This window comes from Neovison vison, chromosome 5 (assembly GCF_020171115.1).
Source record: "Neovison vison isolate M4711 chromosome 5, ASM_NN_V1, whole genome shotgun sequence".
Classification (NCBI taxonomy): domain Eukaryota; kingdom Metazoa; phylum Chordata; class Mammalia; order Carnivora; family Mustelidae; genus Neogale; species Neogale vison.
The window spans coordinates 54,461,191-54,488,993 of record NC_058095.1 but is presented as its reverse complement, the minus strand read 5'-3'; the positions used below and the strand labels follow the sequence as shown (position 1 = coordinate 54,488,993).

The following is a 27,803-nucleotide window of genomic DNA, read 5'->3' as shown; positions in this document are numbered from 1 at the left end:
GTTTTCAGAAACGTATCCAGTCTTCCATTTTTGGATTGTATTTGTAGAAATTGTTTTTAGAAATTATTAATGAGGTCCTTGTCTGTATTTCCATTTCCCCTGTTTGGCCTGACATTCGTGAATATGTAGAAACCTTCATTTTTAGGATTTTGTGACTAGAAGTCAGTTCGTGGCCAAAACAGGAAAAAATAAGTCTTCATTTAAGTCCCTACAATTTAATACTTGATATATAAATTCAGAGTTTAAAAATCATTTGTGTTTTATGAACAGCTTCCTGTTTTCTCTGAGTTTTAGAAATTTAACAAAGGATATGATTTGTTGTATTTTAGGTAAAATATTTTTTCCTTTTTACGGACTGATTAATAATGTTCTGCGGTTTTGAGTAGTTTATAGTAATTGGAAATACTGAGTATCCTTTGTTCTTCTGATCTAATGTGATTAGCAGCTGCTCGGTCTTCAGAGGAGCCGGAGCCACTCACAGGCCTGCAGCCTGGATGGTGCATCTGTGGATACACCACATCTGCGTCCACACTAACGTAGAAACAGTATCCTCCTTGAGGCTCCTCTTAAGTGGATGCGTTAATTCATGGCATGGATTTTTTTTTTTCTTTTTATTGTATTGACTTTTGTGTCTTTAGCTTATGAAGGTTTCCAAGCCAACACATTTTGAAGGGGCATATGAAAACAGAAGAACTTGTATGTACACAGCATGGTGATAATTAATGACTCTGGATTAGTGCTGCCAGCAAAGCCATATGGCACATGGCTCTGTCGGCCCAGTGGGTCATCCGGAGGTTTTTGTTAAATGCCCAGACGCTTTCTTCCCTCAGCATTTGACATTTCAGAGTCAAATGTAAATATTTGAAATGCTCTTTTACAATAATGGTTTGTCATAAATATGAAAATGTGTTTGAAAAAAATATTTCTCCTACCCCATTTCTGTCTAAATGGTTGAGCGGAATGCATCCCGTAATAGGTCGGAATGTTTCTGTCAAGAACGGGAGTGTAGATGTTGGTTTCACGTTCTGGACTGCTTGGTCAGAGCCAGTTTGTAGTGTTCCTCGTCCCCTCGCTTGACTGTCAGTGGGTCCAGTGTGCAGCTCCGTGGTCCCAGAGCCTGTGTCACGGTCTCCACGTTTTCTTTCTCTCCCTGATGATTCACCTTCGTTTAGTCTGCATGAAACCTCTTCTACATTTTATGTGAATATTAATCATCCTGTCTAACCAGTAGGTTTGCCACCTTCAGAGTCCCATAGGAAAAAGCAGAACATCCCATGTGAACCACAGCTAGAAGCTGGCAGTACAGGCGTGTGGGGCAACATGTGTCACACGCACGGCCCATTAGAATTCAGTGCTGGCGCAGGGCCGTACCTGCGCTGGTTTCTTCTTCTCCAGGTATATGGGGATCAGTCTGTGCGTGTTCCTGTCATTTGAGTCCTCGCTGTACCTAATCGTGGTGACGTTTCACTTTATGTCTGTGGGTGTTTTTCTTCCCCAGTGATCTGAAGATAAAGGTTGGGGACAGGCACATCCGTGCTCACAAGTTTGTGCTGGCGGCCCGCAGCGACAGCTGGAGTCTGGCTACTTTGTCTTCCACCGAGGAGCTGGACCTGTCAGGTGAGCCTGTGACTTGCCTGTGGGGGACGTGTTAGTGCTTCAGTGGAAGTGGGAAATGTTCTTACCGACCAGTGGTGACCATGAGCCGTTTGAGTAATGAGTGAAGTCAGTGGGTCGAACACAGCATGTCTGTGTGATCCCTAAACGTAAGTCCCACATCCGTGGATACCGGCAACGTTCTTGTGTCCGACACAAGATGTGTCCGTCACAACGTATCTTGTGACAAGATAAATGTCCAGAAACTCTTTTCTTATAATGTTATAAATATGGGAGCACGTGTAGAAGGAAGCGTTTGCTTCTACTCCTAGAACACGTCTGGGTGTTCAGTTGCTCAGGATTCCATCCTGGTTGCCAAGGTCTCCTCCTGCCGTGCGGGGACTGAACACGGAAGTAGGGTTCCTCCCAAGGACAGAGTTGTGGTCCTCTAGCTGTGAAGGGCGACCACCAGACTTCAGAATTGGAAGAGCAGCATTGAGCTGTTTGATGTATGACTTAATTGTTTCATGCTCTCTTGTTTTGTGTAGAATTTGGGTAAATAGGGTGGTAAGTAGACTTCAAAAGAATCACTTTCAAAAGCTTTCTTCAGAATTGCATTTTCATTTAGTACTTAACCTAACTGCTTTTTAAAAACCGAATTTTAAATTTAATTCCTTTATGAATAGTCACGAGAATTATAACACATGGTAAGGCAACTCCCAGGCAGTGGGGTAGTGAGTTACTTGCAGATTTTATTTATTGTCTGTGTGAAAATGCTGCAGAATTACATCTTTCTGCAAAAGGTTTGCCAATTCAGAAGGTGCTGTTTTCCGTGTGCGGTGCTGGGAGCACTGAAACGATTACAGCCACGTCCTGCCTGTGGAGAAGTGGGTTACACAGGTCATATCCGGCCAGGGCTCTGCCGTCGCCAGTGCAGCGGCTTCGCGTTGCTGGCGCAGACGACCTGCGCGGGCTGACGGCCGAGCGGTGCTGTGGAGCCCGGGTTGGTGTTCACCGCAGGGGCTGGGGGGGCAGGCGGCGGATGTCTTTCCACCGTGAGTGAACCCTGTCTCTTGAGGATCGTTTCCAGGGTTTAACCTGCGACCTGTAGTTCAGAGTTGCAAACACAAAATTATCTATGTGTGGATACACTTGTGTGTGCGACAGCGCGTCTGCTTAGGAAACAGCGCACTGCTGAGCGACAGAAGACTGAGCACAGCTTTCCTTGGAGGCCATTTATCTTCAACCCCCGTATGGCAGAACAGGGGGGACCTTTGAAAGCCCATTCACAAGAGGCATGAGAGGGTCTCAATTTCAGTAGCTGACCAGATAGTTTACAAAGACTAGAAGAGATGATGAGACATGGGAAATAGTCTGCCAAGAAAAAAGTTCGGAATGCGTCATCTTCAGATGTCTGTTAGAATGTGATCACAAATTGACGGTCCCGGTGGTCTGAGGCCCATGGAGTTGGTACTCTGGCACATGGCCAGTCATGCTGTGAGCGGCTCTGAGCATCTGAGGAAGCAGAGAGCTGAGCTGTACGGGGGTCTTTCTTGGGACTGCATTGTTGGACTGTCCGGCGGATTCTGCGGTAGGTAATTCAGCAGCGAAGGTGATATCAGAGTTTCTTCTGTAATTGTGAAATATTGAATGGAATCAAAATGAGTAAGAATGGAGAACAAGCAAAATTACTTAAGAACACAGGCACTTGTAGTAAGGTGTAAGAGGCCTAATTTAAACATTAAAAATTTGCTTTTACTTTTTTAGAACATCGTAACATTTAAAAGCAGCTTTGACTCAGTGACTGACCATAAGACTGCATCACTGTGAATCAGGAGATGAGGAAATGTTTAGTTTAAGAAAGTATCATGTTGGGGCGCCTGGTGAGCTCAGTGGGTTAAAGCCTCTGCCTTCGGCTCGGGTCATGATCTCAGGGTCCTGGGATTGAGTCCCGCATCGGGCTCTCTGCTCTGCAGGGAGCCTGCCTCCCCTTCTCTCTCTGCCTGCCTCTCTGCCTACTTGTGATCTCTCTGTCAAATAAATAAATAAAATCTTAAAAAAGAAAATATCATGTTAATGCCTTTAAATGTCCTTGGAGCCCCTGCTGCTATACGTCCCGAGTGTGGTCTGAGCCCGGCTGTGCCGTTGGCTGTCAGAAGTGATCCACAGCGGAGCAGACGTCATGTGGCTTTGGGGACGGGGGCGCTTGCCCAGGTAGCCGAAGGTGGAGCCTGTGGCATGTTACTTTATACGGTTTATCTGTGGAATTTGTCCCGGGGTTGAGTTCAGGGAAGTGAGGCGAAGGTGGACCCGTTCCAGTCTGCTGTGTGTTTGGCCCGGGCAGTCCTGCTGCATAGCTTAGAGCGGCGTGGGTGTGGCTGCCTAGACTGGGTTGTAGCAGCCGCGCGTGTGTGTGTGTGTCTCCAGAGCCGCATGCGTTACGCGACATGCGCTACCCACTGCCTGGCCGGCAGCGGTTGGAGGGAGCTTGGAAATCAGCTCTTGTAAATAAGTGCGTGAACCGCGCAGAGGCGACGTTTCAGCTGGTTGAACTCTCCCATGCTAGCAGAGTTGATACCATCCTTCTACGAATATAAGGGTGTTTTGTTTCTCAGAGCTATTCCATCGGCCCCACGGACTGCGGGTGCTTCCGGGCGCTGGGGACACAGCCGTGAACAAGATTTAAATTCCTGTTTGCACGGAACTCACATTCTTAGATTGGTTTTCCAAGTTCCACGTTTTCTTCTGAAGCTCTTGTGTAACGGGTACTCCTTAAAACTCAGAATAAGCACAACTTTGTGCTCATCACTGTTCGTACTTTAGCCTGTGTGGGTGGAGATGCAGCAGGGCATAAAGGCGCAGTGTCTAAACCGTGCTCGGAGAGAGGAGCGTTTCCTCACCCCCACGCTGCTCAGAGAGTGCGCTGTGTCGTGTCTGGTCTGGTGCACAGGTCTGACTGTGGGAACCTGTCCGACCCAAACTGAGGAACATTCCACAGCGTTGCTAGCTGGTGTCACCCAAGTCCGTGAGGGTCATGAAAGACTAGGGGAGAATCGGTCAGATCCAGGGTCAAGGGCACGGTGAGCGGCAGTGTGGCTTCTGGACCGTGGAGAGGATGTTAATGGGGAGATGGGCGGCGTTCAGGAAGGTCTGCAGTCAGGCGACGCCGCTGCGTCAGTCCCAATACCCTGGTTTTGCTTGTTGTCTTGTGGCGCCGTGAGGCGTTACCGAGGAAGGTGAGGGAGGTGTGGCTGGGAACTCTGTCACCTTCTTGTAAGTCTGAAATTGTTCTGAAGCACATATAAATGTGCTTTTTATTTTTTTATTGTTTGAATCCTAAAGATGCGTTTGTTGAGACACTGGGTGGCCACCTGGGAAGAGAGAGAGTCTTAGTCTCTCCAGGCCTGTGGGAGAGCTTCCTGGGAAGCTAAACTGCTTGCCTCAGGCAGAGTGACTGGCTTTCCGCCCTCTGGAGCACTTCCGTGGGAGCGGCTGCCCTCTCAGAGGCTCTGCGCGCGTGACGGGGCGCCCGGACATGGGGCTCTGCATGTGCCTTCTCCAGCAACTGCACGCCATGAGGCGTCCGGCTTCCCTGGGGCAAGTCCCAGTCCTGTCAGGCCCTTCCCAAACCCAGAGGGCCCCGTCTTCCCTCCTGTGGCACCCAGTTGGGGTTGGGAGAACCGTACAAAGCCGTCCCCGGTGGCCATCCTACACCTGGGGAGCGAGCGGAGCGCACTGGAGGGTGGCCGCTGGGCTGCCCTTAAGGCAAACCCAGCCAGACGGAATCTGTCGGCATCTGTCCGGTGCCTCATCAAGTGCTTGCTCCAGGTGGCTCCGCCCCAGTGTCCCCTCTCGCCGTGTCCTCTGGCTGTGGCCGCGGGAGCCTGGAAGGATGCCCGTCAGCATTTGGTACCCTCCCTGTCCGCGTGGGACCCCGGTCCCGTCCTCCATGCAGGCTGACTGAGCTCTGTGTGACTGGCGGTGGTGGAAGTGACAACGGGGGTGCCTGGGGGCTCAGTTGGTGAAGCGTCTGCCTGAGGCTCAGGTAGTGCTCCCAGGGTCCCGGGATCAAGCCCTGCATCGGGAGGGGGGTGGGTCTCTGCTCTGTGGGGAGCCCGCTTCTCCGTCTGCCTGCCACTCCCCTGTTTGTGCTCTCTCTGACAAATAAATAAAATCCTACAAAAAATAAAGAAGTGGCAGTAGTTCCTTCAGAGACAGGTTTGCGGATGTGTGGTGACTTCCTCCCCAGTCCTCTTCCGAGCAGCCAGCTGCCGTGTCTTGCGGTGTCCTGTGGTGTCCTGCAGCTGTCAGCATTGTGGGCTGCTGCTGGCAGCCCCCACCCCTCGCCAGAGAGTCCCCGGGAGCCTTAGAAGGTCTGTCCCATCTGTGGTGACAGCCCCACTCACTCCTGGTGTTGCTTTGTGCTTTTCTCACATTGGCTGTGTTAACTTTGTGTTTTGGTGGAAGATGGTCTTTTACGGCCAGTAGCAGCCATGGTCTAGTGGATCACGGCTTTGGGGACCAGGCTCTGCGCACCCCGCCCACATCCCCGCACTCATGTCTAGAAAGGCATTTTCAGGCGAGTTCTGTTCTTGCCTCCCTTTCCATGGATGAGGAAACTGAGGTTTCCTGTGGAACCAGAGTCACTCGAAGCACTCCCTGCTCGCACAGTAGGAAGGATGCGACCTGTGGTGGGAATCCAGCCCCTTCGGCTGCAGAATCCACACCATCAACCCCAGTGTCATGCGGCTTCTTGCTTTCGGTCTCTTTTGTTTCCAACTTCATTGAGATGCAAAGGAAGTGAAATAAATTGCCCAAAGTAAAAGTGTACAGTTTGGTCACTTTTGACCTACAGTGAAACCACTGCCACATGGAGTGACAAACACTTTCACCTCCTTAAAATTTACCTCCCATACCTTTGTGACGCATCCCTTTTCCATCCACATGCCAGGCACCCAGTGACTGGCTTCCGTTCCTTATAGGTCAGCTTGCATTTTCTGAATTTGCGTGAGGACAGACTCACGGAGTGTGTACTGCATGTTGCCGGCTCTATTCACGCAGCGTGCAGGTCGTGACGTCCGTCTGTGGTCTCTGCCGCAGTTTCAGGGCCTGTTCTCTGTCCCTGCTGAGGGGCATCTGCGTGTGCGTGTGCTGCAGGCTGCGGTTTCGGGGACCTGCGGGTGGACGCTTGGACGGTACAAGTAGTCTGTGTGCTCAACTGGATGTGTTTTTATGTCTCTGGGGTGAGTACTTAAGGGTGACTAAGTTTAGTGTTGGGATCTCCCGAAAATGGATGAGATGGAGGTAGCCTGCACACCCCCGAGCAGTGTGCGGAGGAGCTCCGGGGCTCCAGAGCCTTCCTGACCTCGTAGGCACATCACCGTATGAAGGCATGTGAGGTGTGGTGTGGCACTGAGGACCAGTCGAGGTGAGCATTGTCTCGTGTTCTTGGTGGCTTCTTTTGGGACATGTGGGTTCACATCTTTTGCCCTTTGAGAAATTGGGTTGTCTTCTCAGTTTTGGGTTGTAAGCATTCCGTATAGAATCTGGATGCAGATTGCTTGTATGAAAGCAAGGACTCTGCCTTGCTCCTGGTTGCAGAGGGAGGCAGTGAGGTCTTTCATGACTCCACACCCCTGTGGACTGTAAGCTTTTCATAGACGTGCTTTACCAGCTCGAGGATTCCTAGTGTTTTGAGATGTTCTAGCACGTGGTTTTGAGTTTTGTCCCTTTTTTTTCTGTCCACTAAAATGATTCTTCAGTTTTTATTCTCCTTTATGTTGTTAATATAGCGAGTTACGTAGATTTTTCCAATGTTAAACTAGTTTTGCGTTCCTGGTCTAAATGCCACGTGGTCACTGTGTATTGTCATCTAAGTTGTGGACTTTATAGTTGTTGTTGTTGTTGTTGTTTTAAAGATTTTATTTATTTGTTTGAGAGAGAGAGAGAGAGAGAAAGAGAGAGAAACAGCACGAGAGGGGAGAGGGTCAGAGGGAGAAGTAGGCTCCCTGCTGAGCCAGGAGCCCGACGAGGGACTCGATCCCCAGACTCCAGGATCATGACCTGAGCTGAAGGCAGTCGCTTAACCAGTAGAGCCACACAGGCGCCCCTGGACTTTGCAGTTTTAGTATCCATTTGTTTTTTTATTTATGTAAGTTTTTATTTATTTATTTATCAGAGAGAGAGCACAAGCAGGGGGAGCTGCAGGCAGAGGGAGAAGCAGACTCCACACCGAGCAGAGAGCCCGATGTGGGACTTGATCCCAGGACCCTGAGATCATGACCCGAGCTGAAGACAGAACTTAACCAACTGAGCCACCAGGCGCCCCGGATTATTTATTTTTGATCTTCTGTTTTAAGACAAGGGTTTAAAGTCCCGTGTTTCCCTCTAAGCACTGCTCTGGCTGCATCTTGCAGACTCTGGCATGTTGTCATTTAGGTCCGGGTATGTCCTGATTTTCTTTGTGATTTCTTTGATCCATGAATGATTTGGAAGCATGGTGCGCAGTTTCCACGCATTTGGGGTTTTCCTAGATACTCTCTCATGGCTAATTTCTTTTCTTTTTCTTTTTTTTCTTTTTTTGAATGAGAGAGAGCGCAAGGCATACATACAAGCCATACATGGTGGAGGGTGGGAAGGACAATGGGACAGGGAGAGAGAATCTTGAGCAGGCTCCACACCCAGCGCAGAGCCTGACGGGGCTCTGGACCTCAGGACCCTGAGATCGTGACCTGAGCCGAAACCGACTGAGACATCCAGGCACCCAGGACTAATTTCTAATTTAATTCCATTATTATCAAAGAACATGCTTTTTATGACTTTGTTCGTTTTAGATTTATTGAGACTTGTTCTGCTGCTCCGCGTATGGTCTGTCTTGGTGAGCGTAAGTGCACTTGAGAAGAAAGCATGTTCTGCGGTTGTTGGAGGTGGCGCTTCTTACGTGTCCTTTAGGTCTAGGTGTTTGGTGATGGTGTTCGGACCTTCTTTGTGTTTTCTTCTTCTCTTGTGTCCAGTTCTGTCAGTGCCTTGAAGGTGGGTGTTAATATCTCCTGTAGTTTGGGGATTGTCAGTGTCTCCCTTCAGTTCATTTTTGCTTCATGGGTTTTGGGTCTTGTCATTATACACATAATGGGTCCAGCATCTGTGTCAGTGGAGTCTCAACAGGTATGGGTCTCAGTGGACCCATACCTGGCATGGGTCCAGGTCCAGACTGGAAGCAAAATCAAGGGTTAGGCGCTGAACCGGATGAAGCGTGGCTTTTATCATTTTGAAATGCTAAAGTTTATTTCTGCTGGTGCTGTAGGTCTTGAAGTCTGTTTCTGACAGGAGATCGTCCCTGCGGCCTCCCGTACTTACTGTTTGTCTTTGTTTGCTGTCACCGGATGCATATCTTTCTGTTCAGACATGTCCCCTGTGGGCAGCACATACAGAGGTCTTGCTGTGCTGTCTCTTCTGTCTCTTCTGTCTCGGCAGAGGGCTTACACCGCCAACATTTAAAGTGGTTATGTCTGTAACAAAGGTACCGTTTTGTTTTCTGCTTAACCCAGGTTTTTTCTCTTTTTTCTGGGCTTCTCTCTTTCTTGCCTTCTTTTGGATAATTTGGATATTTGGTATTCCATTTAGAGTTTTCAAAAGACTTATTTATTTTTAGTGACAGAGCGTGTACGTGCACAAGTGGGAGGGCAGAGGGAGAAGGAGAGAGTCTTCAGCAGGCCCCACACTGGGTGTGGGTTCCGCAGAGGCCTGGGTCTCAGGATCTGAGCAAGCCGGAACCAGGAGTGGGCAGCTCATGGGCTGTGCCACACAGGTGTCTCCCCGCGCTGTATCTGTTTAAGGATTGTTTTATTTGCAGAGAGAGAGCTCCCTGCAGATGCACTGACTGACTGCCGCCCTCTCTTCGTGCCGTGTTCCGTGGTGGGTCGCGGGCAGAGTTCCTCGACTCCAGCGGTGTTTTTGGCTTGAATTCTCTGTTCTGGGAACTGCAGTGTGCACTGCGGGCTACTTACCCACCAGATGCCAAGAGCACGCCCCATTCTGCCACCCAGAAGCACTGATGGACACCACGAGGGCTTGCTTGGGGGGCAGGATGGGCCCTGGCTGAGAACTGCCGTGGGGATCATACACGTGCCACCCACTTTCTGCTGAGGGTCTGCAGTGTGTCCGTCACTGCCGTCTGTCTGTACTCAGCGGCCGCGTCTGTCCAGCCTGTTCCCGCTTCCATGATGGCCCTTTAGGGTAGAGCCTCACACGTGTTTGTGGGTGTCCCCGGAAAATCCCACCTACACGGCCGCTTGTGCTTCCGCAAACTGAACAGCGTTCAAAAGTCCTTCACGTTTACTCAGATATTTCTCTTTCTTTACTTCCTCCTTCATTTGTCAAGATGCACGCTTCCCTCTCGTATCCTCCCTTCTTCCTGAAGAACATCCTCCAGCATTTCCCTTAGACCAGCTCTGGGAGTGACAGACTCCTTTCCCTCTTTGGAGGGTGTCTTATTTCACCATCACGTCTGTAGGATAATTTCCCTGCATATAGACACTGGAGTTGGTAGCTCTCTTTTCTGAAAGAACTTTAAAAATGTCGTTCAACTTTGTTCTGGCCTCTGTGGTTTCTTCTGAGAAATCTACAGTCATGGCGATCTTTTGCCTGTATGTAATGGTACTTTCTCTCCAATGGCTTTCAAGTCTTTTTATTTTATTTTTTTTTAAATTTTTGTTCATAGTAAAATATGTGTAACATAAAATTTATCATCTTAAACATTTTAAATTGTTGACCAGTGTTAAGTGTGTTCACACTGCTGTCAAGTAATCTCCATAACTCTTTAATTTTGCACCACTGAGAGTCCTTACCCATTAAAAAACCCCCGTTTCTCCCCGTATCTGGTTCCTGACAACTACCATTCTGCCTTCTGTGCCTGTGAATTCGACGACCTTCATTCCCTCGTGTAAGTGGAGTCACACAGAATCTGCCCTTTTGTGTTTGGCTTATTTCACTTCACACTCAGTCCTCAGGGTTCATCCATGTAGCAAGGGTCAGAATTTCCTCCCCCTGCCCTTGCTTTTTGTTTTGTTTTGCTTAAGATTGATTTATTTGGCGGGGGAGGGACAGAGGAAGAGGGGGAGAGAGAAAATCAAGCAGACTCTGCACCAAGGGCAGAGCCTGGCATGGGTCCAGGTCCAGACTGGAAGCAAAATCAAGGGTTAGGCGCTGAACCAGCTGTGCCACCCAGGTGCCCAGCATTGCCTTCCTGTTGAAGGCCGACTGATATGCCACCGTCTGCATAAACCATGTCGCATTTATCCATTCCTCCACCTGTGGGTACTTGGGTTGCTTCTACATCTTGACTGTTGTGAATGATGCTTCTGTGACATGCATGTACGATATCTCTTCAGGATCCTGCTTTCAGTTTTTTGGATACATACCCAGAAGCGGAATTGCTGGGTGACATAATAATTCCATTTTTCATTTTTTGAGGAACTCTCATACTGTTTTCCATAGGGACTATATATTTTACATTTCCACAACCAGTGTACAAGGGTTCCAGTTTCTTCACACCCTCACCAACACTTGTGATTTTCTGTTTGTCTGATAGTAGCCCTTCTAGTGGATGTGAAGTGATCAGGACTGTCTTTAGGGTTAGTTTGTAGCAGTTTGATTATTAGATGTTTAGGTGTAGATTTTCTTCTCGCTTGGAGTTAATTGATCTTAAATCTAAAACTTCATGTCTGTCATCAGATCTGGAATGTTGTTGACTGTCATTTCTTCAAATATTTTCTTTCTTGATGCCTTTATTCTGTACCTCCCCCTTTTTAAAAAAAGATTTTATTTATTTATTTGACAGAGATCACAAGTAGGCAGAGAGGCAGGCGGGGGGGGGGAAGCAGGCTCCCCACTGAGCAGAAAGCCTGATGCGGGGCTCGATCCCAGGACCCTGAGATCATGACCTGAGCCGAACATAGAGGCTTTAACCCACTGAACCACCGAGGTGTCTAGTCTCTCCTTTTGAGACTCCACTGACACAGATGCTGGACCTTTGTTTCTATCCCACAACTCTCCCCAAAGCTCTTGTTTCCCTCCCAATCTTGTTTTTCTCTCTGTTCTTCAGATAGGATGATATCTATTGGTCTGTCCTTGCTGTCTTTCTCTGCTGCTATTTTATTTCTGCTGTTGAGCCCATTGAGTTTTTAGTATACAACATACTATACAATATACAATATATTATGTTCTTCATTCTGTCATTTCCATTTGTTCCTTTTTTAGTTTAAATGCTGAAAATTTCTAAAATTTTATATGTGTTTTCCTTTGCCTTCTGGAGCGTAGTTAGGCCAGATGCTTTCATGTGTTTGATAAATTCAGTATCTGGTCATCTTGGGGTTAAAATATGTTGCCATTTGCCTTGAGAAATGGCCGTATTTTCCTGATTGTTTTCTACATCAATGAATTTGGATTGTATGGTGGATTATGTTTTATAGACTCTGGGTCCTGTATCATCCTCTGGAAAATACTGGATCTTTTCAAATTCAGACTGAAGGTGGGTAGTGGTTTGAACATCCCTGCAGCACTTGAAGCTGGGCGGGGGCTCCTCTGCACCCGAGTAGCTCCGAGGTAAGCCAGAGCCCTTGCAGGCTCATTCAGGACACATGAAGAGGTCTCCCTTGCTCTTCAGCTACCCCGGATCCCCCTTCTGGGTACCCGTGTACAGGAAGGTGGAGTTTTTGTTAGAGGGTGAGGCATCTGCACAGTCAGCATACCAGTGTGGATCCCTAACTGGGGTCTGTCCTCAGGCTGAAGCCATAGGGGAAAAAATGGGGCAACTCAGCCAGACCATTCCTTCTTCGAGTTCTCCCTCTACAATTCAGCTCCTGTTGTGTACTTTTTAGAATCCCCGGGTGGTGGTTTTTCGGTGCTCTGTCTAGATTTTTTAGCTATAATCAGTTGAAGTGGGATGGGTCGTCACCCCACTGGGGCAGAACTAGAACGACTGTCCTTTTGTTCGTTTTTGACAAAGGGATGACTTAGAAGTATGGTTTGGGCTTTATTCTTATTTCCAGGAAGTTCTGGTTAAGGGTGCGTCCTTGAAATGAATAAAGAGCGTGATTTTACTGATAAAAGATGCCATCTTTGTGTTTTAATTTCATGAATCAAAAACTTTTGTGTAAAGTAAATGGAGAAAAAATTGTTGGAAACTTGAAGAGAGGTGAGTTAAACCAGAGTCATAGTAGGATATTTAAAATACTTTTCCCGGTTTTTAAGATTAAATATGGAATTTAAATAATGAAATTGATTTCCTCAGTCTGCTTCATTTAATGGCTAATTGCCCACCGATAAGTTTATTCCCATTCTTTCCACATGTCTTATAAAACATTTTCTTAAAAATCGAAACAATAAATAACCTGGCCACATATAAAAATTGCAAGTTCTCTATGCAGTGCGGCTCTGCGCATCCTGGATGGCTGTGAGGTTAAGTTGGGTGTCTTTGTTTTTTGATCCCTGCAGTCATGGAGTTTTACCAGCTTGTGTGCTGGGCCTGCTGGGGGGTGGCTGCCTCTCGCCGCAGGTGTACCACACAGGTCGTGGAGGCCGACCCGCTTCACTTCTCAGAGTCCATTCCTTTATGTCTCCTCCTGGTTTACAGGCTCTGGAATTGGAGATGCACTGGTGTGAGTAATTTGGTAGCAAGAGACTGTATGGTTTGCCTAAGAGCACATGCCTCCTCCTGGCTCAGTGCTCTCTGCCCAGCTGGTACCCATGGCTGCTCTGTCGGGGTCTCACAATGAATTTATTTTCAACGTAGTTTGGAGATGAAAGGAGTCAAGGCAGGAGTGGGAATGCTTGGAGATCACATGAACTTCTCTGCATTTGAAATTTAGAGGGCTCCCAGGAAATCTCTGCTCATCATGGTTTTTAAGAAAATTATTTAGGTTTTGGGGCGCCTGGGTGGCTCAGTGGGTTGAGCCTCTGCCTTCAGCTCAGGTCATGATCTCAGGGTCCTGGGATCGAGCCCTGCATCGGGCTCTCTGCTCGGCAGGGAACCTGCTTCCCTCTCTTTCTGCCTGCCTCTCTGCCTACTTGTGATCTCTGTCAAATAAATAAATAAAATCTTAAAAAGAAAATTATTTAGGTTTTGGTTTATCCGTTGTCAAGTTTATTGATTTGGATAATTGAGGGAGGATTATTAAAGGAAACCCGCCAGATTTTAAAACAGAATCAGTGTTGCCTGGGTGGCTCATTTGGTCAAGCATCCGACTGACTCTTAATTTCAGTTCAAGTCATGATCCTGGGGTCTTGGGATCAAGCCCTACATCAGGCTCCACGCTGGGTTGAAGCCTGCTTCACAGTCTCTTGTTTCCTTCTTCCTCTATCCCTCTTCCTCTTAAAAAAAAAAAATTATAAAACAGGGAAATAGAAAATAAGCCCAAAGAAAAATTAGTTATAGATCCTAGCAGGGTTAATATTTTAGAATATACGTCCTTCCAGTGTCTAAACAGACAGGTCACTTGTCTGGCTCATTCGGCGGAGCTTGTGGTTCTTGGCCTTGGATTTGTGACTTTGAGCCCCACGTTGAATGTAGAGATTACTGGGAAAAAAGCAAGCAAACTAGACTGATGGTTGGTCTGTTTTTGGCCTTACCACCCTGAAAGTTCTCAGTGTTGTCTGATCTTAGAAGCTAAACGAGGTTGGACCTGGTTATTGTTTGGATGGGAGACAGACACCGAGCTCTGTGCATGCGCGTGTGTGTGTACACACATGTGAGTACACACACACATCTCAAAAGAATGAGATAATTAAAACGTGCATTTGTAGCCTTTTTTTTTAAACCTGCTATATAGTTTGTATCTTTTTAGATTGATTATTCAGATCTAAGTAATTTTAATTGATGCAGAATTTTCCAGTGTGAGTATATACTATATAATTAGCTTACCAGTATTGGACTTAAGATTTCTGTTCCAGTTTTTGTTGCTGAAAACAATACTGTCTGTATGGTGACTAACATAACACGATAAAAACAAAAACAAAAAAGCAATACTCTTGACTGTCTTAGTATATATATTTCTCTGTACTTGCTCCATTATTAGGCTGATACTGTACATGTGTAATTGCTGTGTAAGAGGTTACGTACTTTTTAGGAATCTTTGAGAGACAAAAAATTGTCTTCTAGTTTTGTGTTTGTAGTTACTGGTAAGGTTTACTGAACATTTTTAGTTATCTTTGTGAATTACCATTCGTATCTGTTGCCCATTTTCCCATTAGTTGTCCATGTTTTAATGCTTATTTGTAAGTTCTTTTCAGTGGAATGTAAACTCATCATATATTCAAAATATTTTCACCCAATTTATATGATTTACATCTTTTTTTCTTTTTTTTAAGAGTGAGGTGGGTAGGGAAGGGGGGGATGGGGAGAGGGAGAAAGAGAATCTTAAGCAGGCTCTACACCAGCGCGGGCTCGCTCCCACGACCCTGGGATCCTGACCTGAGCTGGACTCCCGAGCTGGACTCTGGAACCGGATGCGGAACCACCTGAGCCCCCGGCCCCGCTGGACTTGCTTCCAAGTTCAGTGTCTGCACTTATGGCGTCTGTGAAGCTTGGTCTGGGTCAGACGCCCCCAGGGTGCTTTGCTGCTGTTCCCCGTGCCACATGGTGCTGTCGCCGGACCGGGTGCTTCGTTCTTAGCGTCTGTCTTTCCCCACCAGATGCCGACCCTGAGGTGACGAGGGCAATGCTGCGCTGGGTGTACACAGATGAGCTGGAGTTCCGGGAAGACGACGCGTTCCTGACGGAGTTGATGAAGCTGGCGAACCGGTTTCAGCTGCAGCTTCTCAGGGAGAGGCAAGTCGCGGCGGTCCCCAGAGCCCCTCCAGCCAGTGGCTGGGCTGGGACCAAGCCGAACGCTGCTGCCGAGGGACGGGACTGTGCCGTGGCGGGGACGGGGCTTTCCCTCCCTTGCTTGGTGTGATTTGGCCAGAGCTTTTCGGTATTCTCTTTCCTTTCACTGATATTTTTTAAAACCTGGGATTACGTGTTTGTGAGCTGGTAAATGAGTATGAGCCACTTCGGATGATGTGCCCAGACCCCAGCTTTCCCTCCAGTGCCACTTCCTGGGACAGTCGTCCTGCTTTGTGGCATGATACACGTCCTTGGGGAGGTCCTCGTTCAGATTCTTCTCGTTAGAAGCTTGTTTGTGCGGCTCGCGGACAGCGTTCCCGAGTTCTTCCTTCATTGGTTACTGGTTTCTGGGTCCTCATGGAGGCAGCCTGCTTGGTTTTGTTAATACTGCATTTTCTCTGTTGCCCCCCCATGTCGGCCGTCCAGAGCAACAGAAAGCATAGTGTCACCGTATGATGTTGTGCAGATGCCCTTTGGTTTCTGTGGGGGGTACGGCTGCGGGTGTCTTTCATGTCACTTCCTGATCTCTTGTATCCCCTCGGGTGCTGCAGGAGTAGCTCGTCTCATGGGTGAGCGAAGGGGGGTTTCAGCCCCTGCTGTGTTGCCCTCGGAGGGCCTGGAGCTGCTCCCTGTCTCCACTGAGGGGCTAGCATGTGCCGGCCCCCACACCGTGAATGCGTGTGCAGGCTCCTCCCGCGGCCCTGTGATGGAGGTCAGCCCCAGTGCATTTTGATATCTAAATCCAATATAAAAAAAACCCCAAACAGTCTGCGATAGGCAGGCACATACTGTATTCTGTTAGCAAAGCTAACTTGACTGTGGAGGCCTTTGATTTGGGTGAGTGAGCGAACCATCTTGGTGAGTTGAAAATGATTTTAATTAGATTGAATATGATTTGTGTCTTTTCTTTTCCAGATTTCCTGAGCTTTTTTCCATTGACCTTGTTGAACTTGCTTGTAAATTAAATTGCTTTGATAAAAATGCCCTGGGGTTGGAGTGGTTTAGGTAATTGTAATTTGTGTAATAGATTCTTTAATTAACATGTTTATTGACTGGTTAGGCTTCTTAACCATCAGCATTATCAGATGCTCCATTTTGTGCTGTTGGGTGGGGGCATTAAGTTGTTACCTGTCCTGGTGGGGCTGGAGGGCACCCAGGAGTGGGGGTTTGGGAGTGGTGGTGGGCCGATGTCGGCTCTTGACAGGCCGCAGGGCGCCCACTGCTGCGGGGCAGGAGGGTGTAGTGTGTGCACATCCGAGACAGCATAGGGCTCTGTCCATGGGAATTGTTGCTCCTGTGGGTATGTTGGGATCTCAGAGGTTTGGGAATGCTTCACCAGTTTGATGAAAAGGAAGTTTTTGAGAAGTATTATCAGAAAGATACTTTTTAAAAAGGAGAACTAATAGTAAATGCTAAAAATTGACAGTTACGATAATAGTTGTTTTCCTGCTTATAAAATACAAGCTCAGTGTATGGCAGTTGGAAAACATTGAATAATATAGAGAAAAAACCCTAAGTCATCTGAAATTCAACCAGCTAATGTTTTGTTGTTTCTCCTGTCGGTATTCCTATTCTCGCACATGGGAGTGATACTGAAACTAGATAGAGTTCGTGAGATGCTTAATTCTTGCTTGATTTTGTACTTTTTTTTTAAAAAAAAGATTCTGTTTATTTATTTGAGAGAGAGATCACATGTAGGCAGTTCTGCAGGCAGAGGCAGAGGGGAAGCAGGCTCCCCACTGAGCAGAGAGCCCTATGCGGGGCTCAATCCCAGGACCCTGAGACCATGACCTGAGCTGAAGGCAGAGGCTTTACCCACTGAGCCACCCAGGCACCCCTTGATTTTGTACTTTGAAAACTGTTTTTGTACATCTATATCCTTTTAGTGTTTTAAAATTAAAAACATGTATTCACAACAGAATTCCTTCAGAGGAAAGTTAGTCTGTCCTGCTACTGTTGAAAGAGACGATAAGAACTAAGAATCTGAATTTTTAAATAAGATATCGTGGTCTTCCGTGTAACCGTAATGTGAGTGTACATTGATATTGTGTAAACCACGTCGGTTACTAGTTACGCACTTGCGGGAGAATGAATGGCACCCTGGGGGCCCCAGAGTGAGGTGAAAGTGAAGTGTCTGCCGCTGGTAATGAAACACCTGTCTTCAGGAAACACATTCCAGTATCTTGGTATGAGTGTCTTCGGCAGCAGAAAGGAGAAGGGGATTTGTCTGTACAAGTGCTGTGCAAGAGGCTCTGCAGACACGGGTCAGTGGTCCCTGGGGGAGGATGGTGGGACAGACGCACCCGGGTGTCGGCACTGCACATTTGGGAAGTGTCACCACGCCGGTAGAGGACCTCTCTCCCTGGACGCTCTGGTCTCATAGCCGGTCACGGTCACTTGGTGGACCGCGGCTCAGAAGTAAGTCCTAGTGTTCGTAACAGTTACTTTCTGAGGTGCCCTTTGATTGACAATGCCCTGTGGGCGGCGCTTCCTTACACCACGGCACCTGCACTGCTTAGAAACAAAGAACCCAGGCATCCCTCTCGGAATGCATTCGGTGCCCGCCCTGAGTGCTGGATGGAGTAAGGTCGGCAAGATTGTCCCCCAGAGCTGTGCTTATTCTTCTCAGGGCCTTGTTACAACAGCTCCATCCTTCCCCATCTCTCTCCCTCACTCGTGACCTTTCTCCACCTCTGTGAGCTGCACCTCACCTGCTCAGACAGAGACTTATCTCTCGGCTCGCACGTGTTCTCACTGCAGTACGAAGCCAGCCCGTGTGATAAACACTGCTCTGCCTTGAGAAGGCCCCCACCCCAACAGGCACACCAGCCACGCACGCGTGCTGTGTGGGGCTCTTACTCCCTTTGTCTTGAAAAATGCATGGAGATCCTCTATTACTGTGCGTAGCAGGAGGCAAGAGGCACAGGGGTTCCATGGACCTCCGTCCAGGTCTTTCTTCCTGCACAGTGCAGTGCTTTCAGTGCCGTTCTGCCCCCGTGAACAGAAGAGGGTTTCTGTGGGAGCTCCAGGACAGACGAAGCCACGGTAGGCCGCCAGGCCTCTGTGATGCCCTTGGAGGGCACCACTTCTACGCAGATGTGTAGGCAACGGGTGGAATGATGGTGCCGCTGGCCTCCTTCCCCCCAGTCCCAGTCCTGCAGAGGCTTCTTGCAGCCTTCTGGAGTTTGGAGTTGGCTTCCCAGTGCAGCATCTCCTGGGCCAGGGTGTGTGTCAGCTTTGTGCCAACAGGGGCCTGCCGGCCTGGGTGACATACTGGATGCTTTTTTATTAGTGGATGTGAGAGCCTCGTGATGGTAGTGCTTGGTAGCAGGCTGTTTGGACATCTGTGCAGCCAGTTTTTCTGTCTGGTGTACTCTGTAAATCAAGTGAGGGATGTATGTGTTATACACGGTGGGCGTACTGCACGTACCATAGGTGCACTACAGGTATAGTGGAGGTGCACCGTGTGTGTCCTATGGGTATAGTGTGTGTATACTACAGGCATAGTGTGTATACTGCGGGCTTAGTGTGTGTGTACTGCGGGCATAGTGTGTGTGTACTGCAGGTGTAGTGTGTATACTGCAGGAATAGTGTGTGTGTGCTGCAGGTGTAGTGTGTGTATACTGTAGGCATAGTGTGTGTACTGCGGGCATAGTGTGTGTACTGCAGGTGTAGTGTGTATGTACTGGGTGTATATTGTGGGTTCACTGTGTGTCCTGTGTGTACACTGGATGTAGTGTGTGTATACTGTGGGTATAGTGTGTGTGCTGTGGGTGTAGTGTGTGTATACTGGGTGTGTACTGTGAGTTCACTGTGTACTGTGTGTATCCTGCGGGTGCACCGCAGGTTCACTCTGGGTGTAATGGGTGAAACTTTGTTGTCTCTCCACATTCTCTTGTGGGTGTTTACAAGTCAGCTTTATCAAGTGATAATTCCCATACCATACAGTTCACCGTGGGAGGACTTTTCTGTATGGATTTACTGAGGCGTGCGTAGAGCCTCCTCTCGGAAGCTACTTTGAAGCCTTGCGGGTGGAAACTGCACACGTGTCCTGTACAGTACATATTAAAGGAGTGAATTTGACCCGTAATGTGTTTGGTCTTGTAGGTGCATGTGTGTGATTAATGGGGTTCACAGAATCACATGTAAGTCAGTTGGGGTTATGTTTCACGTGTCTATTTAGAGGTTATTTTGATTCTGACCAGAATGGTCTGTGTGGTATGATGCTAGTCTTGTACTTTTAAATATGGTAGCTCAGCTGTGAATTCACCCTGATTCCCCTGCCTGCTCACACGTCAGTGTCGCTGGGTTAGACCACCAGTACTCCGCTCATGGCCTCGGTTTGCTCACTGATGAATCTGTTCATCCTGAAGACACCGCTCACCGTTAATTTCTCTCGCAGATGTGAGAAGAGCGTCATGTCTCTGGTGAACGTCAGGAACTGTATCCGCTTCTATCAGACTGCGGAGGAGCTGGGCGCCGGCACGCTGATGAACTATTGTGCAGAAATTATCGCCAGCCACTGGGTGAGTGCAAGGTGGAGGGCTGTGAGCACAGCACACGCGTGGCAAGCCGGAGACCTGGGCTCGGGCCTGCTTCTGGAAATGTTCCTCTCTGCCTCCTGCTTGCGTAAGATGACCAGAGAGATTCTTCTGGGCTCTTACGTCTCCTGATTGCAGAGTAGAGAGGCAGGAGGTAATTCAGGTTAAGAAATAGGCCTGGAACGAAAGGACCCCGCCTGCATCCTCTGTCCGCAGAAACTGCCCGCAGGCCTTGGGCGCTTGGCAGTGCTGTTTCCGGGCGGCTGCAGCTCTGCAGCGTTGGGGGAGTGTTCTTAAGTTTTGATTTGCCCTGCTCAGAAGTGTTCGTCATAGAGAATGGTTTTGGCATTTCTTTGTTGTGTTCTTTGCTTTTTTTTTTTTTTTTTTAAAGATCTTATTTATTTATTTGACAGAGATCACAAGTAGGCAGAGAAGCAGGCAGAGAGAGAGAGGAAGCAGGCTCCCTGCTGAGCAGAGAGCCCAATGTGGGGCTTGATCCCAGAACCCCGGGATCATGACCTGATCCGAAGGCAGAGGCTTTAACCCTCTGAGCCACTCAGGTGCCCCTGTTCTTTGCATTTTTAAAAGAATCACACCTAGGGCTCTGTTTTATGAGCTAGTTTCTGCACATGGTTCTGTGCTTAACAGTATTGTGAGGAAAGGTGACTAAAATAATAGGGTTGTGAAGAATTGAGACAGGAATGGTGGTCTTTCTGCTATGATAAATAAAAATTTAGAGGTTTGTGGTAGTGGAGACTGCCTGTGATCAGCGGGGACTCCTCTCTGGAAATTCTGATGAACTCTGAGCTCTCATCTTTGTAGGGGTACAGACGGCATTCCCCCTGGAGGGCTCCTCGCAGCGTCCTGGGTTGGGGTCACGGTTGCTGTCCTGTGTCTGGAAGGCATGGTGGGGTGCAGTGGATGGTTCTGGCCCTAGGTCCTGGCTTGGACACTTACTCCCTGTGCGAACCAGAGCAGGAGTTCCCGAGCCCCTTGGTGTTGTCCGTGCTTCTGTGTCATCCAGAGAGGGGGAATGCTACACCCTCTTAAAGAAGGGATAGACACGTTCCGAGGGCTTCTTCATGAATGTCTGTTGTCGCTACTGCTGACGTGTCAGGTCTGCTCTCTTTTCAACTGTCCTGCCCTCAGGACGACCTGCGGAAGGAGGACTTCAGTAGCATGGGCGCCCAGCTGCTGTACAAGATGATCAAGTCCAAGACCGAGTACCCGTTGCACAAGGCGATCAGAGTAGAGAGAGAGGATGTGGTCTTCCTGTATCTGATCGAGACGGACTCACAGGTACTGACGTGCTTTTGCCCAAACAAACCTGCTTGTTTTTCTCTAAAATGTCCCTCACTCCTTCAGGTCGTCGCTGGCATGGTCTCTCATGTACCTGTGTCTGTGCCATCTGAGCTTTTCCTCTGATACTCCTGAAAACCCTTTCCACCTTGGCCCGTTGGCCGTTTCCAATGCGGCTTCCACGTGTGTAGGTCATTGCTGGAGCAGTACCTGACTTCCAGGTGCCAAAACCTGCTTCAGTTTTCTTTTGCTGCTGTAAGAAATTGCCACAAACCTAGGGGCTGAAATCAGTGTGGACAGGTCATCTTGCAGCGTTTTTGGTTGGGAGTCCAGGGCGGGCCCATGTACGTTTGGGGAGGTGGCAGGGCGGGGTCCTTCCTGGAGTCTGGTGGAGAGAATCTCTTCCCGATTGTTTGGCGCGGTGGCAGAGTTTACTTCCTTGTGGTTACAGGACAAGTGTCCCCATTTTCTTGCTGGTTCTCAGCAAGGGGCTCTTCTGGATCTCCGGAAGCCACTATATTGCTCCCTCTTCTGGCCAGGACGGTGTGTCAAGTCCTCGCGTCCTGTCTTTCTGACCTGCTCTTCTGCTTCCCTCTGTCCCTTCTAAGGACACGTTTGACCAGCTGGGTCCCTCCTGGGTAACCCAGAATGCATTCCCTCAAGGTCCTTAACCTTAATGACATCTGCAAAGTCTCCTTTGTTGGGGATCGTGGCACAGCTGCAGGGACTAGGACAGCGACATCTTCAGGGGCTATCACTCTGCTGACCGCAGCGCCCAGTGAAGAAGTGCATTGCTTCTAACAGAGGGGAGCATAGCATGCTTTGTCCTGGGTGTCTGGCGCCTGGGGAGTCATCCCGCTCTGTGGGGAATTTGATACTAAGCCATAGTCTCTTATGAAAATGTTAGCTGTTCGCCGTCGGGCTGTGACCCTCTGCCCCGGCCTTTGTGCTCCCACAGCAGTGTCTCCATTTCCATTTTGGTCCTGTACTGTCTTCCGCTGTGTTTGTGTCTGCTCTGGGATCCCTGCTAATTCTTTGTTCCCTGGGAGGCTTGTGCCCCGAGGAGGCCTGAGAAAAGTTCGTGAATTTATTGGGACTTGGAGAGTATACAGTGTTAGAGCACTAAATTCGGTATTTATATAAAAAGATGGTACGTTAGAGTCCAACTGGGAGAGATTGAAATCAGCTGTATTCAATACTGATTGGGCGCTAATTTACAAATTTATGTGTGTAGCTCCCTGGAAAGCTGAACGAAGTGGACCATAACGGAGACCTGGCTCTGGATCTCGCCCTGTCACGACGACTGGAGAGTATCGCCACCACGCTGGTTAGCCACAAGGCTGACGTGGACATGCTTGACAGGAACGGCTGGAGCTTGTTGCATAAAGGAATCCAGAGGGGTAGGAAGAAGCGGTATACCTTGTCTTCTTCTCTGCAAGCAATTTTACTTTCATCTGGGTAATTCTCGAAGATTCTATGACCCCGTGGCACACATTGTGAAAAGCCTTTTCCGGCTGCACATGATGAGAATCTGTGATTGGTGGATAGGAGGACCTGGGGCCTGCGCCGTGTTCTTAGGCTCTTGTGGGGTCAGCAGTGCCCCCGGAGGAAGGGCCAGGGAAAGGGCACCTCCAGAAGGACCTTGAAGCTGTACGCCATGGACGTGCATCACTCTCTCGAGGACTTGTGGCAGGAGGACTTTACTTGTATCAGGGACTGTGAGAGGGAAAGGATCAAAACCACGCACATCTAGACACACTCTTGGCTTCAGAATGTTCAGTTGGACGGGTTAGGCTTCTGTCCTGGCAGAGTGATGCAGCTTCATTTGTTCTCAGAAGGGTCTGGAATTGTAGCTGTATTGGGAGTATGTTGTTCATAGTGGGAAGAATATGGAAGTGATAGAATTAAGGTCAAAACATTTTGATCTTAATGCTACAAGGGAAAAAAGTACTAGTCTTTTTTGTTTTATTTTTCCCATGGCCTTACTGATTCTTAAGTCCCAGACGGGTCCTGCTTGCGTCCACTTCACAGTAGTCGTATCTGACAGGGTGAGACGCGGTCTGGAGGCAGCGTTCCAGCACGGAGTGACGGCTCTCCCGACTGCCAGAAGCTTCGACTTGTAGATGACCTGAGTGAAGTACTTGGCCACGGCCACTCTTCTGTTTACGTGTGGACGGCAGAGACAGAACGCACTGATCTCCGCACGTCCGAGCCCTGTGCATTCCCCCCTGCGGTCATGCGACCATCATGACTGCGCTCTGGTACCATGCTCTATTTGTGCCGTTTCACCATCGTTCTTACATTTGCTGTTGCCTTTCATACATATGTTCTGTTGCTCACAAGTTGCTCCTGGGTGGTGGAATGTAGTCACTTCAAATACGGGCCTGTGGCAGCTGTGGCTTTGCTCTTTTTGGGCAAAGGTTTTAGTAAAAATATCCCTCAGAGCCATGTGTCAGTGTTCAGCTAGTTGGCTGGCGGAGAGGAAAATGTTGCTTATCAGCGGGAAGGAGCTCCTCGGAAAGGATGTCAGCACCGAGAGCAGACGCGTTTCCCGGGTGGCACTCCGCACTGTGTGCAGCTGTTGGGCACTTGGCGCACCGGGCGTGTGTGCAGTGGGGAAGGTTCCCACCACATGGGGAATTATTTTTCCCATACTGTGTGGTGTCTGAGATGTTTGTTTTGGAAACAAATACACTAGTTACTAAAAAAAAAAAAAATCCCAGAATTCTATTTCTTTTCTCTTAGGGAGTTAAATTCTTATGTGTGTTGAAAAAGCATCTTGGGCGAGTTATTAAATATTTTGGTGATTGCTTAGTTACGAGAGTTGCCAAGAACTGGCGATGCCTTTCTGATGCTTGTTTTCAGGCGCCTTAATCTTCCTCTCTGAATCGGTCCGTTGCCTGAGAGCCTGTGTGCGCCAGCGTGGCTTGCATCGTCCTAATGCTGCAAGCGTGGAGAGCGGGGCTCGGTGTGGCAGGCCGAATGCTGGTGCCGGAGTTTGGGTGTTCAGATCCGGACTCGTGCGCCTGCTCGGGGACCTCCGGCCCGTCACTCAGTCGCCACTGGGTCTCCTCTCCCTCTTGCGCAGAGTGGGGATCCTTGTTGTTTTCCAGTGTCTGCAGCCTGTGCGGCACGGTGACTGCCGGGTGGTGGGGGCAGCCCCTGGCTGCCCATAGGGCTCTTTCCCTCTTTCCCTCTTCCCCTCTTCCTTCTGTAGCCCGCGCCGTCAGGCTGTGGACCTTCCAAAATGACTTCATTGAGTAATGTACTTCATTTTAACTGTTGGCCTTACTTGAAGTTCATTGCCATTTGAGCAAAGATCTCTCTTTTGAGAGATGTGGGCTTGCTTCTGGGTGCCCACTGGAATCTGTGCCGGTCAGTTCTGTGAAGAATGACACGGGCAGCCGGTGTCTGTGGGCGAGTCCGTGGGAGGCAGACAGGTGGCCTGAGGCGAGAAGGTGACTCCTTGCTGTTCAGGCGCAGCTGGCGCACAGCCGTGACCTCGCAGTAATTGGCGCCGTAGTTCTGCTCGCTGCTCGCGGTCCATTCACAGATGGCGCCACTGCCTGGGGCCGCACGGGGCTGGCTGCGTTTGTGGTGAAGTCACTGGGTTCCCTGAACACAGCCCTGCTCCGGAAGCTGCACAAAAGAGCTTCGTGTGGAGTTTAGGTTTGAAGTTGCTGCTGTTAGGGATACACTGATGTGAACAAGCCATGTTGGTGAGGCCTTGTGCACCTGCTGTGCCGCTGGATGAGGACGAGGGAGTGACCGACTTCCAAGTACCAGATAGTCTCGCTGTGATTGTTGCTGGTTTTTTCTTTTTTTAAGATTGTATTTACTTATTTGACAGAGAGAGAGAGTGCGAGCGAGAGGGAGCATAAGCAGGGGAGTGGGAGAGGGAGAAGCAGGCTCCCGCCGAGCAGGGAGCCTGACGCAGAGCTCTATCCCAGGACTTGGGGCCATGTCCTGAGCCCAAGGCAGACGCTTAATGACTAAGCCCCCCAGGCCTCCCCTATTGCAATTGTTTTTGGTGGAAATCTCTTTCTTCCTGACAGAAACTTTATAAATGGTGTTTTTGGTATTTTCCATTCTCTCCCTTTGCTCTGCTCTTTGATGGCCATCGTCTTTTCCCTCTAGACTGTGCACCCATGGGCTTTTCTTTAGTGGAAAATGTCCCCAGTTTTCAGTGTCCAGGAACTCCTCGATAGCTTCTTGTGTGGGGTGCATGCGTTTATGTGCATATGTGTGTATAAGTAAGAAGAAAGTCTTTGGCTCTTGATAATCAAGTAAGTCTAATCTAAAAGCTCTAAGTCTTTTAAGAGGGCTTAAGACAGACCGTTCCATTTCATTGTCCCTCTGCCATCCCCGTGCAGCCGGTGGTTGGGTGTCCTCGACCCTCGCTTCTGTGGGCCGTCTCGCCTGGTCGACCCTCTTTGTTTAGTGTGTCCAGGCTTCTCCGCATGCTGTCTTGTTTCAGGGTTACTATGTTTCTCTCTTAGTCTGGAATGTGTGCTGAGCTTGAAGGCGTGAAACCCCAGCCCTTCCCCCAGTATCATGCATCTTGTCTTCTCATCTTGAGGCCCTTTGTCCCAACAATCCCAAGTTTTCTTTCCAAATGGAAGTGGCTTTGTCTGGGATATTGTATTCTGTTGCTAATGTTTGTACATATTCTCTCTTAGACGGAGTCTCTTGGGGGCTGGTTTGTACCTCTCTGTGTACGCACGTATGAATAGCGAAGCCCCCCACCCACAGCGCGGCCTCAGACCCGCGCGTTACCGTCGCGCTCAGAACGCTGCTGTCGGCTTGTGCGCAGCAGTCTGAATTTTGGTCCTTTGCTCATGATGTCGGTAAAGATTGCTCTTTCCCCCAGACCCCGGGAAAAAACGGGGGGCTAAAGAAGAGGCTGGTTAGAGAAATCTTAAGGTGCCTGAAGTCATAATTGATAGAATCAGAGCCAGTCTGTTGAAGTGGGACCTGGTAGCCTTGACCGGTCAATCCGTTTTCTTCCCAGACATTCCCCTGGTGCCTGTTTTACATAAGATGGAGCAGGCACAAGTTAGATCAGATGTGGATTAGTCAGCAGCTGATTGGCCTGTGGCTGCCGTGTACCTCCATGCCAGGGCTGATATTCTCTGGCAAGATGGTCCCTTGCAAGAAAGTACAGAGCCCGTGTCAGACTCTGCGCTCAGTAGGGAGTTTCCCTGAGGATTCTGTCTCTCCCTCTCCTGCTACCCCGTCCCCTGCTTGCACACGTGTGTGCGCATGTGCTCTCTCTCAAATAAATAAAAAATGAACACAGGAATACAGATAACACTTGAGAACTTTGCCACTCTTGAAACCTTAAGTCTTATTCTACATGTTGAGACTACAGAGTATAGTTGAAAATTAATGATATTGCAAGATATAGAAGAAAACTTGGCATAAGTGACTTTGAAAAGAGAAAATTGTCATCTGGAGGTTGGGATTCAAAGGAGTGTACGTCTATCTCCAGCACTCACGGAATCGGGAACAGAAGAGCATGTCTGGATGCAGAGATGAAAACAGGCCGTGCAAAGGACACCGGCGTCTGTGATGTGTGTAGCCGAGTGGTTCTGCAGCGCCTTCAGCCGTGGGCGTCCACCCCCAGACTCCGCACGTGTGGAGTAGGAAGTCCACTGTCACGGCGGGTGCTCTGCATTCGGGGGCGCTGCCTACTGAAGAAGGGTGTGATTTGCAGGAAATTTATCCTGTAGACCCAGGTGAAGTGGGGACAGAATCCACAGAAAGTGTCCCTGAATCCCGCTGGGACGACTTAGCCAAGTCCTGAGTCACACCCACCAGTTACACCTCGCCCGGCAGGGGAAGGAGGCAGGGGAAGGATGTTTGCTCTGGAGGACGTTCCTGCAATGAGCTCCTCGAAGCCAGCGTCGTGCCTTTGTAACTGGGTGGCTTCTTTGTTCACAGTTCAGTAGCTTAGGGTGCTTTGCTGCCCTGGCTTTCTTGTCTTTCCTTTTCTTTTCTTTAGTATTTTATTTATTTATTTATTTGAGTGAGAGTGAGAAGCACAGGTGGGGTGGGGCGGGGGTGGCTAGAGGGAGAGGTTGACTCTGCACTGAGCGGGGAGCCCCATGCACTGTGTCTAGTGAGTGCCTTTTGCTTGCTTTGAGTTGTAAATGGAACCAAATCCAAGGAAGATTGAATTTTAAGTGATCTTAGAGCAAATTTAATTGCTCAGTCCCTGTCAACCTCCAGGTTAACTTGACAGGCGTACTTTAACTGCTTTTCCACAAATATTTTTGACTTGAAGTCGTCAGATTGCTTGGTTCCAAGTTTAGCTGCGCACTTGCAGAACTATATACCTTTAGTACCATCATGCAGACTTAATTCTTGGTAATTTCCGTGTTTCCTCGTACAGGGCACCGTGAATAGACAGCAGTTTAAGCTGCCAGAGTTACTGGATCTTATGTCCGTTACTCTGAATTAGTTTGGTATCTGTACACGGTCCCAGG

General features: G+C 48.9%; 1 protein-coding gene across 2 annotated transcripts in view; it reads left to right on the top strand.

Moving 5' to 3' along the window:
- Positions 1–27,803, top strand: part of ANKFY1 (ankyrin repeat and FYVE domain containing 1) — a 74,622-nt gene that overhangs the window by 19,860 nt on the left and 26,959 nt on the right. For both annotated transcript variants that reach the window (XM_044248827.1, XM_044248825.1), the window contains exons 3-7: positions 1,499–1,617; positions 15,283–15,418; positions 19,878–20,001; positions 21,166–21,315; positions 22,550–22,715. In XM_044248827.1, the coding sequence (XP_044104762.1) occupies positions 1,499–1,617; positions 15,283–15,418; positions 19,878–20,001; positions 21,166–21,315; positions 22,550–22,715 (695 nt within the window). The remainder of the gene's footprint in view (positions 1–1,498; positions 1,618–15,282; positions 15,419–19,877; positions 20,002–21,165; positions 21,316–22,549; positions 22,716–27,803) is intronic.